The sequence below is a fragment of the Mustela putorius genome, unplaced genomic scaffold, assembly GCF_011764305.1.
Source record: "Mustela putorius furo isolate JIRA1106 unplaced genomic scaffold, ASM1176430v1.1 tig00003942_pilon_pilon_pilon, whole genome shotgun sequence".
Classification (NCBI taxonomy): Eukaryota; Metazoa; Chordata; class Mammalia; order Carnivora; family Mustelidae; genus Mustela; species Mustela putorius.
Genome location: NW_025422087.1, coordinates 7,047,210 through 7,063,616, shown reverse-complemented (window position 1 = coordinate 7,063,616; position 16,407 = coordinate 7,047,210). Strand labels below are relative to the sequence as shown.

Genomic DNA, 16,407 nt, shown 5'->3' with positions numbered 1-16,407 from the left:
CACACACCTTAATGGACATTACAATGTTCTCAGTCTAAGACCATGTGCTTAATAGATACATCTTTATCTTGGGGAGTTGGGAAAGCAAGAAGTCTTTAGATTCTTTTAATTAAACATCAACAATAAAGAGAGTTTTGTGTTTCTGAGAGGCAATTGATGGGTTATGTTCAATAAACTGTAGCTTGGTTTAAAACAAAGGGCTTAAACTGAGATCAGTAGTCCTGATGTCTCAGACTCAGTGACTTTGTGTTTGTTTTCCAAAGAAATATCTTAATGGCTGTCAAAGGACAAGAGTACAAATGATGAGTAAAAGGCACAGTCTCTTTAAGATTATGAATTAAGTACACAGTGACATATGGAAGGGCCATACCATATCCAGGGCCAATGTAATATACAAAATAGTCAGGAATGTTAGTTCATTCTCATTTTAAGATATTTTAAATGTTCTGATTCTAAATGAAAACCACTGGCCAACCCTTTAGGAAAGCTTTCATGAATAGCTGGACATAGCTGAGTAATTTGACCCAAACATGACTCAGCTAATGCTTTCTGTTCTCATTTCTAAGAAGAAAATTTTGGTTGTTTTTTTTTTTTTTTTTTTTTTTTTTTTTTTGAAAATTTTGGTTTTAAAAAAGCAATGGTTCTTAGTAGACTTCCATTCATGGTGCCTTCCAGAAAAATCAATTACTTTAATAAAGTGAAAATTCCCTCAGGGGAACCAGAAGGTACACAAGTGATACATTAGGCACCTTGGCAATAACCTGCTCTCAAGGTGATGGAGAAGGTCACTGTTTTGTACATTCTCATCTTTCAGTGTTTGATGCTCTTGGCCAAAGGGCATCTTAATTTTCAATGTTATCAGCAGGAGCATATTTAAGAAGAGCAGCAAGCATAATAAGAAGTAAAAAGACATCTGAAAATATTCAATAACGAAGAAGGATTTTGAGAATCAAGTTGACCATCAGGTGGAATGGTGCATATTTATGGTGCAGCTACTTGCTTGCTTGGAAAGTTGTGGGGATGATCACATTAGGGAAGTAGTTTGGGCTCCACTGACACCTTAAGTTATCTTCGCATTTGTGATTCTATCTCAGGCTCTCTGCCACTCCTTTCGTTACCTGTGTAGAGATACTCTGGCTGATAAGCTGGCTGAATTGTGAGAGTCTTAGCTTCGCCCATTTCTCGAGTCTGCAGGAGCATAGAAGCAATGGCATGAAAATTGCTGTTGCAAGAGAGGGCAATCAAGAGGTGAAGGAGCAATTTTTTGCTGTGTTCAAAGACTTCAGGCCGGTAATGGTCCAAACCTGGAACAAAACGGTGGAATCTCTTAGTATAAACAAGTTTTAAGCTCATTTAGATTCCAGGGATAGTAAAGATTCCAAGTCACTCGGGAGGAACACGTTAAAAGAATGTTCGGTTTTCTTTGTTATTGTTTGTGTTACCAACATAAAGAAGTTGGGCTTAGGAAAAATAAAATGCTTTATTCCTCAAATCAAATGTTCTCATAAAAATGCTGATAGATGGACTTTTCTTGACCTCTCAGTAACATTTAACATGGTTAGCATTCCTCCTTCCTGGGATGTTCTCTTCCCTGGATCACTCTGTTAACTGAAAGATTCTAGCTTTGTTCATCTCTCTTAAACTAAACTTCTGAGTCTCCCCAGCTTGTTCCTCTTCCCTTTTTTGCTCTACAATTTGGCTATCTTAAAATCACAGCACTTGGCCTGCTGTGCTCTAACTTCTTTCTCTCTATGTGCTAATGGTGTCTCATGGCTTTAAATTAATCCCATCTAGCCAAAGACCCTCAAAGAGACCCCACTTATTTTGGGTATCTTTATAGGAATAGCACTGGCAAAGTACCACCCTATAATGCAGTGATAGGGCAATTTTAAACAATGACTGGTCAAGTGAAATTGTAGAGCTGATGTCACATAGAAGAAATGAAAAATGGAAGAGACTAAATCTTTCAGAAATGAGGAAAGCAGGATGTCAATGTAAAAGGAAGGCTCTCTGGATTACATCTATAGGTTTTTGACCCTACTGGCTAGAATTCCTCTTGGATCCAGTCTTACCTAAGAAGACAGCATGAAGTAATAATGGTAGATGAAGAGCCCAATCTTCTCTCACACTGTGATCCACCACCATCTCAGTCATAAAAATAACAGCAATATTGCACCTGATCAATGACATGATGAAATTAATGTAACTTCTGAAGAGGATGGAAATACATTGATAGATCATTAAGTCACAGTTAGTACAACTCACAAGCCCTGCTGGAGAATTATGTAAGACCCTTAATCCAGGGAAATGGAGTTTAATTTCTGACATAGCACAGAACTCCACAAAGAGAAGAAATGTTGGCTGAGTTGATCACATAACAGGGAGACTTACTAGGCACTTGGTAGTAAGAGCTGAGGGAGGAAGAGTTACTCACAACCTAAAAATCATCACAGAATGCATATCCATATCCAGACTGCATCGAGGAAAATTTCTGAGTTACAAGGCAGCTTAGCACTGAGGTTAATATTCAACCAAACTCTACAAATGCACTGAGAGCTGTAAGTCAAGCCGTGCATGGTCCCTCTGATTTCAAAGGTCATTTCATTTGATGGGACCTGGAATGATTTCACTCTCCTCATAGGAGGAAAAGTCCAGCCAAAGCTAAGTAGTCATTTCCCTCTACCCATACATGCTACCTACCTGTGGAGGGGCCCCCGGGGAGTGATGGTCTCTGGGAGGTAGTCAACCAGGGGGGCCCAGCATCCTCCAGTACAAGGCATGGGGAGGGGCTGTGGCTGTTTGGTCTCTGTAATAGTCAAGAGCCAGCCCGTGTAGGGAGAAATCGGGTCATCTGTAGGGTGAGACAGACAAGCGTGTGTTATTTTTAGGAAGAGATGATTTTTGTTTTCCCTACTTGGTGTTTGTAGAAAGAACCTTACAAATTGAGGCTAGTAAAAATAACTTTCTAACCATCTCATTTGGGGAGTATGAATTATAGGATCAATGGGTTAGAATCACTTGATTAGATTTTTGAGTCCCTTTTTTTGATAATCTAATATACAATTATGCATTACAGAGCAATGGGAAATATAGACACACAAAGAGAAAACATTAAATCATGCAAATTCTCATCACTGTGAGAACTTGGTCTTTCTCCAATCTTTCCTATTTCAGTAAAATATAACTCCATATTTCCATTTTGTTCAGGACAGGAGCCTTAGAGCTAGCCCCGATTTCTCTTTCACATCTCACATCCAATTCGTAATCATGAAAATAATGAGGATAACAGTAATAAAAACAATAATAACATTAAGAACGAACACAGGGAGTGCTTCCTTTACACCAGGCACTGATCTATGCATTGCATATATTCTTTTAAAAGATTCATATATTTATTGTGAGGGCAGAAGGATAGGCCTGATGTGGGGCTGTATCTCACAACCCCGAGATCATGACCCAAGCCAAAATCAAGTCAGATGTTCAACCGACTGGGAGCCACCCAGGTGCCCCTGCATTGCACATATTGACAACCCAATAATAGGTACCTCTTACCCTTACTTTACAGAGGGGAAAGAGAGGTTAGGTAACATGGCATCATGTTCAGTGAGCTCTACCCTCAAATCAAATCCAGAAGACCACTTTTCACCATCACCATTGGTACCAGTGTAAGCCACCATGTTCTCTCACAGGGAGACTGCAATGGCCTCCCTACAGTCTGCCCTCCTTGCCCCTCTACAGTCTGTTTACTACTGAGCATTCAGAGCAATCTTTTGGAAACAGAAGTTCACTCCCATCTCTCTCTATCTGCTTGACACTCTCCAGTGGCTCCCCTTTCCACTCAAAATGAAGTTTCAAACTCTACACCATGGCCTTTAAGGCCTGACGAGGTCTATTATTCTCTTGGCTCATCTCCCCCCACTATCCTCCTCGCTCACACCACCTCAGTCATTCTGGCTTTCTTGCTGCTCTGTGATCACAAGAGACACCATCAAACTTCAGGGCCTTCCCATCTAGCATTCCCATTAGCTGCAGTGCCTTTACCTGGAGAGCCTGTGGCTCCTTTACCTCACACAGGTCTCTGACCCAGGAGCACTCTATTTAAAATCTACCTCCCACTCCAATCACTTTCTAACCTCTCACCCTGCTTTAGTTTTCCTTCCTGGCACAGTTCACCCATTCATAGGCACTGGGTCCCTCTTCTGACTCTCATATGAGCTCCACAACAGTGAAGACTTTATTTTGTTTATTGTTGTTTCCCTAATACCTTGAACAGTATCTGACAGTAGTAGGGAATCAACAAATAGTTTTTGAATGAAAGACCTTCCTCAACTCTATCTTTAAAGTAAATACAGCAATGAGTTTGAAAACAGCCTAACCTTACACCTAAAGGAGCTAGAAAAAGAACAAACCCCAATCCACCAGAAAGAAGAAAATAATAATATTAGAGCAGAAATAAATGTTACAGAAACTAAAAACAAATACAACACATCAATGAAACCAGGAGCTGGTTCTGTGAAAAGATCAACAAAGTTAATAAACCTCTAGCCAGACTCATCATGGAGCTCCTTCTTAACAATGGTCTCAGTAGAGGCCAGCGGCATTAAGACAAGCAGTTCCACTGGGGGCCCCATGATATGGGCCAGGTACATGTCTTCAGACAAGCTTGCTCTGTCCTACAACTCAGATCGTAGTGTATTAAGAAGAAGGGTGTATTAGATCATCTTTAAGCAAATTCTATTATATGTAGCTTTTCTTGGCTGCGATCTTGAAAGGCAGTGAGAGATAACAGCTTCAAGGCTGCTGTACTACATAGAACTCTGTCCTTAGCGGTTAACAGAACCAGTGGAGGGGGTGTCTTCCCATTGTGAAAACTGAGGCATGGGGCAAGGGCAGGGATGAGGACACAGCCCACTTCTGGGATGTCAGGGAAGGGAGTTTTCCAAGGGCAAGTTCAGGATTTGCCTCAAAGCGTTAGGTCTTACTAGCACTCCAAAAATCAACAACTGGAACCCTATAAATTCCATGCCATCAATCTTGGCCACAATGGTTTTAGCCCAGGAGAAATGTAAAGCATGTATGACAATCTTCTCAGACCTCCCAGTAAATTACCTACAGAATGTTTCACTTTCAGCAAATGAACGTTTTGACTAAGTGTCTAGGATAAGCTCATTGCAAAATGTACTTCTAAGTAATCAGCTACTCTATAATAAAACTTAAAAGGAGAGCAGAAATGGAAGGAATATCAAAGAATTAAGAAAAAAAGAAACTTGTCAGATTTCTGTTAGGAAAGGGTATACTTTGTTTCGATGATGTTCTCAGATACACACCTGAGCAGCAAAAATGTACTGGATTGTTAGATTAGGAATAAGTTGGACTGAAACTGGTTTTCTACTGTTGGCCTATTAGGCCTCACCTGCTATCCAGCTCAACTAGTTGTATCCTTATTATAGGGTTAAGTACACTAGCATATGGCTTAGAGAATAATGCAGATATTTTAAGTAGTTCTAAAAAAGCTTACATCATACTGGTAGGAAGATTTTTATAGATCTGTGTCTTAATCTGTTTTTTGTCTATTTTACTCAAGGGTATTTTTTTTTTTTTTAAATAATAGGAAATATGCTCAGGAGGCTGCACACAGTCCTTCCACCTGGGTAAACCCAGATTCTGAAGCCCTGGGGCACTAGGTCTCTCCTGATTCCTTCTTACTCTTTCTATCTCTAATGATCCTCCCAGGAATTCAGGGAGAAAACAATGGCCCTTCACATACACCAGATGTGTGGCTATAACGTTTTGAAGTTGAGCCTACCAATCTTTGCTTTTCTTATGGCACAGGCCATTTCCCTCACTGTGTAGCTAGAACCAAAAATAACACCAAGGAGGACCCAGGTACCAAAGTCCCAAGGGGATTTGTGCCCTAGTAGACGTGCTGCCCCTTCCAGACAGCCAGAGTTAAGTTCTATTGCTTAAACATCTAGAAAACCAGCTTAGCAGATATTTTCTGGGTTTTTCTGTGATGAGAATATGGTTTGAGTCACTTGATTTCATTTCCTCTTATATGAATAATTTAAAATAGAAACTCTCAGTCCCCAAATGACATGCTATGAACTGGAACTCCTCTGGCCAGTAACTGCCACCACGTCAAGGTTATTATTACAGACGACTCAACTGAACTCAAATTCTGTACCCCAATTTTCCCATTAAAATGCTGCTTATTTTATACCATACAACAAGTTTGTAAAAACAACATTCTAGGTGAAATAGAGACCATGATGAAAGCATGCACAACTTTCACAACTTCAAAGCTTTCACAACTATTCACCATAGTTTTTTTTTTCCTCTTCACAAATATTTCTACTACTTTTTCTTTTTGTCCCTAAAACCAGTGATGCAAGTTTGTGTAATGACACAATTATCTAATTTTACTATAATTAGCCTCTGAAATTCACTATTTATGTATTTTTTAAAATGACTGAAATTACTTTATTATAGCGTTTCTATCACATGCTATGTCCTGGACCCAGAGCAAAGAGATACAGTTCGAAGGAATCAACTGGCAAAGACAACAATATTCCTGATGTAAAACCCACTGTCATAGATTTAGGTTTTGTTATGCTTGTCACATTCTGGCAGGGGCGGGGGGCAGAATTTGACTGCTTCACCTTTTCTTTTCTTTCTTTCTTTCTTTCTTTTTTATAAAGATTTTATTTATTTGACAGACAGAGATCACAAGTAGGCAGAGAGGCAGGCAGAGAGAGAGGGGGAAGCAGGCTCCCTGCTAAGCAGAGAGCCTGATGTGGGGCTTGATCCCAGGACCCTGAGATCATGACCTGAGCCAAAGGCAGAGGCTTTAACCCACTGAGCCACTCAGGTGCCCCTGTTTCACCTTTTCATGATGCAATTTTTTTTGTCCTCAAATTCTGAGTTATTATTGTATAGCAACCAGACTTTTCCTGAATGACTAGCTCTCCATTTCTCAGCTACTACTCTCCTCATTTGTACAATCTAGTCCCATCCTAAACTGATGGTTGGTGCCCCTGAGATTTCAAATACTCAGTGTTTGGTGAGTACGGTCCCCCTGATAGGGCACAGAAGAAAAGAAAGTACAAAGGACTTTATTTTATCTCCGACTGACAGTAAGAAGTTATATAGGGGCACAGTTGAAACTACCTATGTTAGAGTATGGCAATTATATATGGATTTTAGCTATCCTTTCCATTGGTAATTTCAATGCTGGAGATGCCTGACTATGCATTAAGAAGGAGAGTCAGGACAGCTGAAACACAGTGTCATTACAACTTTGTAGCCCTTACCCACTCTACACATTTTCCATAAAAACAAAACAAATCAGAACAATAGCTACAGAGGCCCTGTGCTTTGACAAATGAACCTAGTTCATGAAATACCACCATTCTTAAAATTTCCACCAAAAGAGACACATAAATCCCACCAGATAGTTTACTGATTTCGTAAGCATAGCAAAACGTCCCAGGGAGCATTCTTTGGTTCCAGAATTTCTGCAGCACTTGTGACCAAGCGCTACCCTTTACCTGCTCGGTATCCACAGAAGCTGTCCAGGGCTTAAACAAAATAAATGAATGCATTGACCTTTTTGGTGTTCCCACCTTCCCAGGGTATGAATAAATTCCTGTGACAGTTACATCTCCCAGTTTAGTGAGGTCTTCCCTTGGCTATTGAGACTATGCCATGGAGAGAGATTCAATGTGAAAACAGATCCTCCCCTGGGCGAGCTGACTCACAGAGCTTAAAGGTCAAATCTACTCTTAAGACGGGTCGAAAACCTGAAATGCAGTATCTGTTCTCTAGTGGGACAATTTCTTACTAGGCTCTCCCCAACTGCATCACCAAGGAAAAATGCCACACATATAAAAATACAGATTTGGGCTGTAGTTCGACGTTTTCTAATTTTGATTTGTTCACTGCATGGCTTCCTTTGACTTTTAAGATGCTGACTCTGTGCTCACCTGCAGAGTTGGATTTTGTGGTTACTTAATATTTATGGGTCTCTTTTCAGTAATTAGAACAAGAATAATCAAAATGCTCATTTTCCACTCCCCAGCCACCTGTATTCCGTCTGAACAACCTGCTGGCACTTACTTTTATCTTCATCATACGATCCTCCAGAACTATTGCTGTATCTTGACTCTAGGCGGGTGTGGGCTCTGATGACGTTACTAAACCTTGAAATACAAGAACAATCATTGGAAATGCTGACGTGTGTGTGTGTGTGTGTGTGTGTGTGTGTGTGTGTGTGCAGTTACTCATAAATACATACTATTATTCAGTGGTTGAGTTTTTTGGCAGTGAGTTCCAATGATGCTTTTCCTCAAAGAGTACTGTAAAAACTGTACCTCAAGCATTTTGTTTTCCTTGAGAGGGTCAGTGTGGTCACCCTTGCTCAGATTCACGGGTTCAAGCCTTCATAAGATACGTATTTTAAGGTTAATATTTGGATTGAGCCAGAATATAACATTTGATAGAAAGAAAATGGAAATGACACTGAATAATTTTATCCCTATTTAAATCATAATTTAAATCCCTATTCACACGGTAACCTGGCGTAAGGCAGGTAAGGTAAGTAATGACTGACTGATTAAGTTAAAACAGATAGAATTGGGAATATATAAAAATGGTTTCCTAACAAACCCTGGGCTTTATCAGCTTTACAGTTTCCCTTAAAATGATCTAAAGGTTTTCAGGAAAAGGTCCTATGTGAGGAAACGGGATGAGAAAGGTTATACAACTTGTCAACCACAGAAAGGTGGCAGGAGGAGGGTGCTTTGAGAGCCATGTGCCTCTGAGAAGACGAACAGGTGACTTTAGGGCTGAGCTCTCCCTCACTAGCTCTGTGACCTTGGCCAAGTCCTGTATCCCCCTGGGGACCCCATGTCTCCACCTGCCAAAAAGGAAGAAGAATACTTCACCATTTACTTCATGGGGGTTGTTGTGGCAATCAGAAGAAATAACACAAGAACGTTTCCCACACTGTGAGACATCCAGCCCTAAGGGATTAGTTATTATATCTCTACCTTGAATTTCTAGAATGCCTTGCCTTTTCTCTTCAGGGAACCAAAGGCTTTCAAATCAATAGCATTTTTGTCATCCACAGGCCTACAACGTAGGGCAAGGGGGTGACTGAGGGGAAGTGATGATAAAATTTTATATTTATTTTATATCAAATGATGAACAGGTTTTATCTACTTAATATATATGTAGTCAAAGCAAAGAACTAAGGTTATCTAGAAATATCTGGAAAATTCAAACTAGAGCAGGTGTGGTCCCCTTCATTACTGGTGTTCTGCCTTAATTGACAACAGATCAATACTCTATTTCTCTCTATAACACTGGGGAATGCAGGGTTGTATCTATCCTCCAGTCAATGGAGAGAAAGAGATGCTTTAGGAAAAAGTCCTCAAGTGCCATTAAGACACCTACCTTGTCCCAGTGTTTAACCTCAGAACATCAGTGACTTAGATTTGCTGAGCACAGAAATGTAATGGACTATAACGACTTCGGTTGTTTCTTTTTTTTTAAATTTAGTTTTGTTCACTTTTTAAAAATTTTATTTTTTCAGTGTTCCAAGATTCATTGTTTATGCACCACATCCAGTGCTCCATGCAATATGTGCCCTCCTAAATACCCACCACCAGGCTCACCTGTCCCTTCACCCCCCTCCCCTCCAAAACCTCAGTTTGTTTCTCAGAGTCCACAGTCTCTTGTGGTTCCTGTCCCTCTCCAATTTCCCCCAACTCCCTTCTCCTCTCCATCACCCAATGTCCTCCGTGTTATTCTTTATGCTCCACAAGTAAGTGAAACCTTATGATAGTTGACTCTCTCTGCTTGACTTATTTCACTCAGCACAATCTCCTCCAGTTCCGTCCATGTTTGATTTTGGTTTTACTGACCTCTTCGATGTTGGCTGCAACTGACGCAGCCATCTTTTCCATAAAAACTCTGTATTTCAAGCATTATTGTCATATCTTTTGGGCTACTGCTTTGTGAATCCGTATAACAGAGCAGCTAGAACATCTGCTTAGTCTGTCTACATCAGACTGAACTTACGGAATTAGAAAAGTGACCAACCTATTACCTTCCGAAGACATTCTTTAATCACATTTGTGCTGACAAATATAAAATTAAAAACAGTGTAGGCAGAGCCCATTCAGCAATAAACATACTCGGGGGAAAGGAATTCCACATCTGGAGACGTCCATGGGACAGAGCTCATGAACCATAAACAGTATTTGCTAGCTTTATAATGGCACTCTGGAAGGGTCAGGCAAGAAAGAATTATAGAATGGATGGCAGCTCTTCTCTTTTCCTTTGAGATGCACATAAAGGAGGATAAGGCAGAGGTTATGAAGCCAAGATGAACAAGGGCAACAAGCCCCTTCCAGACTGTTCTCTTTAGTCTGGAGAAGGTCAAAACCATAGTGTAGCAAAGTATAAGTTGGCAACAACAACAACAAAAAAGTAAAAACTGTCTCCTAAAATCTGTTATTTTCCTTTGCTTTCCTGGCTTGAAGAAAACAATTTCAGTCTGGGCTTTAGAAAAATTTCAAGGATTAAGTAGACCAAATACCCTTTAACATCAAAGGTACATGTCTTAAGAAATATATCACGAATATAAGAGAAAAACCAGGAGGACAAAATGTTTCTCTAAATTTTAACTTGCTGATTTAGCTCAAAGTAATACTTAGGCAACTTTTTGTAGATTATTAATTTCTATCCCTGTATCAACAGAGATCACCAGAAATTTATAAATTTGAAGCTTATTGCTTTGGCTCACTGTGAAAAATCCTTTCATGGAACTATAAATTTATCAAATAAGGATTTATTAAGGGTTGATACATTAAAAATACTTATGGTTCTGCATATTTTACAAACTGCTATCATAGCTATTTTAATAAAAAATGTGTTAGCTTTGTTGTTTAATAAAAAAAAAATTCAACACGATAAATCCTTCTTTGATTTTAGGGTAGTTTCGGGGTGCCTGGGTGGCTCAGTTGGTTAAGTGTCTGTGTTCGGCTCAGGTCATGATCCCAAGGCCGGGGAGAGTCCTGCCTCATCAGGCTCCCTGCTCAGTGGGAAGCCTGCTTCTCCCTCTCCCTCTGCCCCTCCCCCAGCTTATACTCTTTCTCTCTCTCTTGCTCTCTCTTCAAATAAAGTCTTTAGAATAATAGGAATTTAGGGTAGTTTCTGTTAGTAGCCTCCAATGAATTGTTTTGTTTATTTTTACACACTGAAAGTTATAAAATTCACTGTGTTATTTTTTACTTTGGCTCTTGAAGAACTCAAGGTTCAGTTAATATTAACTTTTAGTAGTTTTCCTTAGTGAGCATTTGAGGAATTTTGACACAACTTTCTTACTCTTCTCTTAGCTTGGCCCTTATTCTTTTACCCTTATATTAATCTGAACTTTAGTAGTAGACATGATAATATTAAATATTACCGAAATACATCAAAGGACCATTCATCTAGCTGGGAAAAAAACATGGCATCAGGCCTGCTTCTTTGCACAACTCCATGGTGCCCCCTGGAGCCCAATCATGTATTTTGGGGACTAATACCCCCAGGAGTTGAGTAACACAGCAGTCTGGTCAGTATTTCTGACCAATTGTATCTGTAGAGTCTTTGTCTACAAGGACTGTAAAGAACAGAGTAAGTAACTCTTCTGTAATGGGGTTAGCAGGAGGGAGGGAGAAAGAGGGGCCAGATGGTGTTTGGACAACTTATCTCTGGGGCTATGAGATTTCTCCCATTTTCATTCACATACTGAATAAACATTATAGAATCCCTTCTGTGTATAGCGTTATAGGCTAATTATTAAGGATAGCAATATTTGTATGAGATATATGGTTTCTGTTTTCCAAGAATGAAAATCTAGTGGTTGAGACAAGCATGTGTACAAGTACCTACAAATCAACATGAAAGAGTCTACAAGAAGGAAGAGTAATAAGTAGAAAATAGAGAATGTATTAGAGAAATCGTGCAGATGGAGTATAGGATCAATGGAATAATGGTATCCTTTGGGATAGAATAGTCATATATGTATGATCATATTTATATTTACTTAAATATAAATATGATCAGTAAAGCTATAGATTAAATAGATATAGCCATTATGAAAGGACCAGATATATATGTATATGTATAAAAAGTATGGGTACATAAATGTGTCAGGCTTTCCAATGGCCAACAGAGATGTGGTGAGAGAGAAAAACAGCAAGAGTTAAAAAAGAAAGCTTCTATTCGAGGTGTTCTCTGGTCTCAATATTAGAGAGATGATTGGCTTCTTAATTTCAAGGGCCACCACTAAAAACTTGGGCAGGACATTCAGGACTCTGGTCCTTAAGGGGCCTTTGTAGTAAGATGTTAATATATAGACATTCATCATGTTTCTACCCTAAATAAAATGAAGATTGGAAAATTCAGTCTAGACAATAAATGAAAAAGAATGTTACACTCCAGGTAGGAAGTAGAAATCTCTTTAGAGACATAATGTGATTATTTACCATGAGGAAATTTTCCAAAGAAGGTGATAATAAATATGGACTAAAAACATGTTAGTTAATCATCATGTATTGTCATTGATGTGGGAAGTGTGAAAACCTTTACTCATTTCCAAGAAAAAAAGGAAGGACTTTATTAGTGATCTGCACAGGGCGAGGTCTGTGCTCATGACTCACTGGGTTTGGGCTTTTTGCCTGAAGGAAAGCTCCTGTGATTGACCACTGGAATTAAGGCAGCGCAGCAACCCAGGTATGGAGGCACTGAGGAGTGTGATAAGGGCTTCCCCGAATTGGAAATGAGCCTTCAAAACTCCAAAGGCAGACCATCTTACGTCATATACCCTTCCACCTGCAGCCCCCATCATATTCTCATGCAGGATGAAATCCTGAGGATGGTCATGAAGCATCTGGAAGCATTATGGCTTGACTGAATTATTTCTATTATTGGATCTATGAATTTTCTCCATTATGAATTTCTATGAGTATCTCATCCTTGTTACTAATTTCTTTGGATTTTTAAAAATTTATTTTTGTGCATGCACGCGTACACACAAGAGAGAGCAAGTGAGTGGGGAGTGGAGGCAGAGGGAGAAGCAGATTCTCCGTTGAACAGGGAGCCGGATATGAGACCCAATCCCAGAACACCTGGGATCATGACCTGAGGTGAAGACAGACACCTAACCGTCTGAGCCACCCAGGCACCCCCTTATTACTGATTTCTTAAGTGAAAGGGCTCCTCGGGAGTTTTCATTAGAAAATGGTCAGCCTAAAGAGTTTTCAACACCCATGAGAATAAATATATATAATAATATAATAAATATGTATATATAATATATAATAAATACAATAATTTATTATTATAAATGACTATATAATATAATTCATATATTTATTATATAATATATTATAATACATTAACATAATAATTAATAAACATATAAATAAATATAAATCATTATATTTATTTAAAAGTAAAAATAGTTTTTATTTTTAAAGATTTAAAAAATATATTTATTTATTTAGGGCACAGACTGGGGGGGTAGAGGGAGAGAAAGAGTGAAAATACTTAAGCAGACTCCCCATGGGGCACGGAGCCCAACACAGGGCTGGATCTCAGGACCCTGAAGTCATGACCTGAGTTGAAAATAAGAGTCAGATGCTTAACCTACTGAACCACCCAGGCACCCCATCTAAGTTTTATTTTTTGAGTCCTATTTATTTCTTTTTGTTTGTTTCTCTGTTCTTCACAATTAACCGCAGGAAATGGTGATGCAGATTTTACTTATTTATGAGTTAGCCTCTAAGCAGTGAAAAGGGGCAAGAGAAATGCCATAAAAGAGCTAATGTGAAGGGACTAGAGGCTTCTTTTAGCAGGAAAAGGCAGCGTTGTTGGTTAACCAAATCTGACCATGTCGAGATGTAATAAAAATGATGACATTCATAGAACTCACCTCAAGACAACTACTCAATCTCTAAGTAATCAGTCCATAATCAGATCTTAGAATTTCACATGGAAATTCCCTCTAATTCCAGATGGTCTTTGCCCACTAACAGAACGAGTGGTTTTTAGTAAGCTCTGTGGTAAGTGGGTTTCGACCACCAGAATGACATCCCTCTTAATCTCTCTCTTCTCTGGCTTTTCTCAGGGAGAAATCATCTTTAAGGATATACAGAGCAGAATCAGAGTCAGTTTGTGTTTCTAAAAGCTAAGAACAATGTGTGTGTGTGTGTGTGTGTGTGTGTGTGTAATTTATGAAACACCACAAACTCTTACTGATGCCTTTGTGTAGTCTATTGCTGAAAGTCATACCGGATATTAAGCCAAATTAGTGCACCAACCTCTCATCAGATTCTTTCAATATCTTGGTCTCCTCAGCATCTGGGAAACTGTCTTGGCCGGCAACCACCGTGTTGCTGCTGGAGGTGGTTCCTGTAGGTAGGATTAGAAAAAAATGTGGTGGTGGGGGGGAAGGGTTAAGCCCGGTTCTCAAGTAATTACAGTGAAGGATTTCTAACAAAATCTCATGTTTGAAAGACTCCTTACATCTTCTGTATAATCTCAGACATTCTAAAGAATCTTCCAAGCCCTCACCACTGAAATGGGAGAATCCCAGACATCTGTTAGGGTCAAACCAAATTCCTCAACTCTTTTATAAAGTGAGGCTACAACATTCTTGAAACACTTTCTTCCTGACCACTTAGGTAATGAGCTTATTTATAGTGGCTGACCCTGCTGCTAGCTGCTTTAGTATTTCTGGGTCCAGGAGTTATTAAACTAATGTTAGTGAAGCAAGTCCAAGTACCTAGAGCTTCTGATCCCTGGGCTACTGCTTCCCTGCGGGAACATGCTCTGGCAGCAGGCACAGGGCAAATAGAGAGGATGAGAGACCAGGGGGGAGAAGAGAGGTTTGGAGGCAGTTATTATATTAGAAAAGTCAAAGGGAAGCCTGCTTCAAGGAACTTGAGGACGACATTATATATTTCATAAAATGATGCTGAGAAGCTGATTTATTGAAAGGGATAATATTGTTGAGGGGCATTTTAGTTAACTCTGGGCAACCATTAGCCAAGAAAATTCCATAGATATAAGAAGGAGGGTCCATAAAGGAGATTCCTGAGTGATTGCCATGTCCTGCCAGGGATCAGCCTGAAGTACAAAGCTCCATGGCTTACCAGTCCTGGGTCACTGACTGCTGGTCACCCTTACAAAATAATTTCATTAAATTGATGAGGCCCTTAACAAGTCTCAGCTATTTTGAAACCATCCTTTTTAAGATTTTATTTATTTGAGAGAGAGTGAGAGAGAAATAGAGAGAACACACACATGCAGGCACGAGCAGGGGGTGGGCAGAGGGAGAAGGAGAAGCAGGCTTCCTGAATGAGGACTTGATCCTGAGACTCCGGGATCATGACCTGAGCTGAAGGCAGATGCTTAACCAATTGAGCGCCCAGGTGCCCCTGAAGCCATCTCTGAAGTGAAAGTTTACACAGGAATAAGGGAAAAGTGGCACACACATATACTTTCATCCCTTCAGTGCTCTCCATATAGAAAACCCCAGAGATCTAAGACAAGATGTCCACCCTGCTGCACTTCCCCTACCAGAGGCCGCTGCGGAGGCCTTGCTGCTGGCTGTAAAGCGGTAGAAGGGCGGGTTGTCACAGTGCTGGACAATGGGATTCACCGGCTCCGTCTGCTGCAGCTCAAAGAGAAGCTCTTCCATGGTCTGAATAGTGTTGTTACGGCACAAGTAGATTGCCACCTTTTTAATCTGAGAAGAAACAGAACACGAGGGATATCTTCCAGAGCCTCGCCCACAAGCATGCTAAATGTTACCAGTTCCTCTCCACGAACATGTCCTCCCCACCCTCATAGCTTGGCTCCATGGTCTCCAGTGTCTGGATTAAAATTCACCTCTCTTCACATGCCTGTTTGACAGGAGTACACGTTAAAGGCCTTATCTTCCCTAATGGCCACGTTTACAAAAGTTACCTTTAGGGCACATGAATTCTCTCTCAGCTGAAAACTTGCTGGCTAAGGCCTTATCTAGAAAGTAGTTTATTCATACAAACCATGGGGGAACACTGCTAGTTATTTTTGTTTAAATAAGGAACCCAGTCTCTGCTATTCTCTACTCCCATGAAAACCATGGTATTTTAGCTACCTGTAGGGTTTTAAATTTTTTTAAAGTAAGTTTGGATTAAAGCTCTGCATTATTGTGGCCCTCGCGGTCCAACCTGAGGCCTGGAAGCCACAGTAGGGCTTAGGTGGTTCAAAAGAGCAGGCAGGCAGAAAATCTCTCACAAGAACCAACAGCACACAAATGCCAACTGAGTTAGGTTCTAATTTATTTTATTTAAAAAAATTTTTTTTAATTTA

General features: G+C 39.9%; 1 protein-coding gene across 10 annotated transcripts in view; it reads right to left on the bottom strand.

The window, feature by feature from the left end:
- The window catches only part of FRY (FRY microtubule binding protein), a 433,556-nt gene that overhangs the window by 66,760 nt on the left and 350,389 nt on the right, over window positions 1–16,407 (bottom strand). For all 10 annotated transcript variants that reach the window (XM_045069583.1, XM_045069582.1, XM_045069576.1 and 7 more), the window contains 6 exons: window positions 15,631–15,799; window positions 14,370–14,460; window positions 8,116–8,198; window positions 2,701–2,851; window positions 2,073–2,176; window positions 1,119–1,304 (listed from right to left, as the gene is read on the bottom strand). In XM_045069583.1, coding sequence (XP_044925518.1) covers window positions 1,119–1,304; window positions 2,073–2,176; window positions 2,701–2,851; window positions 8,116–8,198; window positions 14,370–14,460; window positions 15,631–15,799 — 784 coding nt within the window. The remainder of the gene's footprint in view (window positions 1–1,118; window positions 1,305–2,072; window positions 2,177–2,700; window positions 2,852–8,115; window positions 8,199–14,369; window positions 14,461–15,630; window positions 15,800–16,407) is intronic.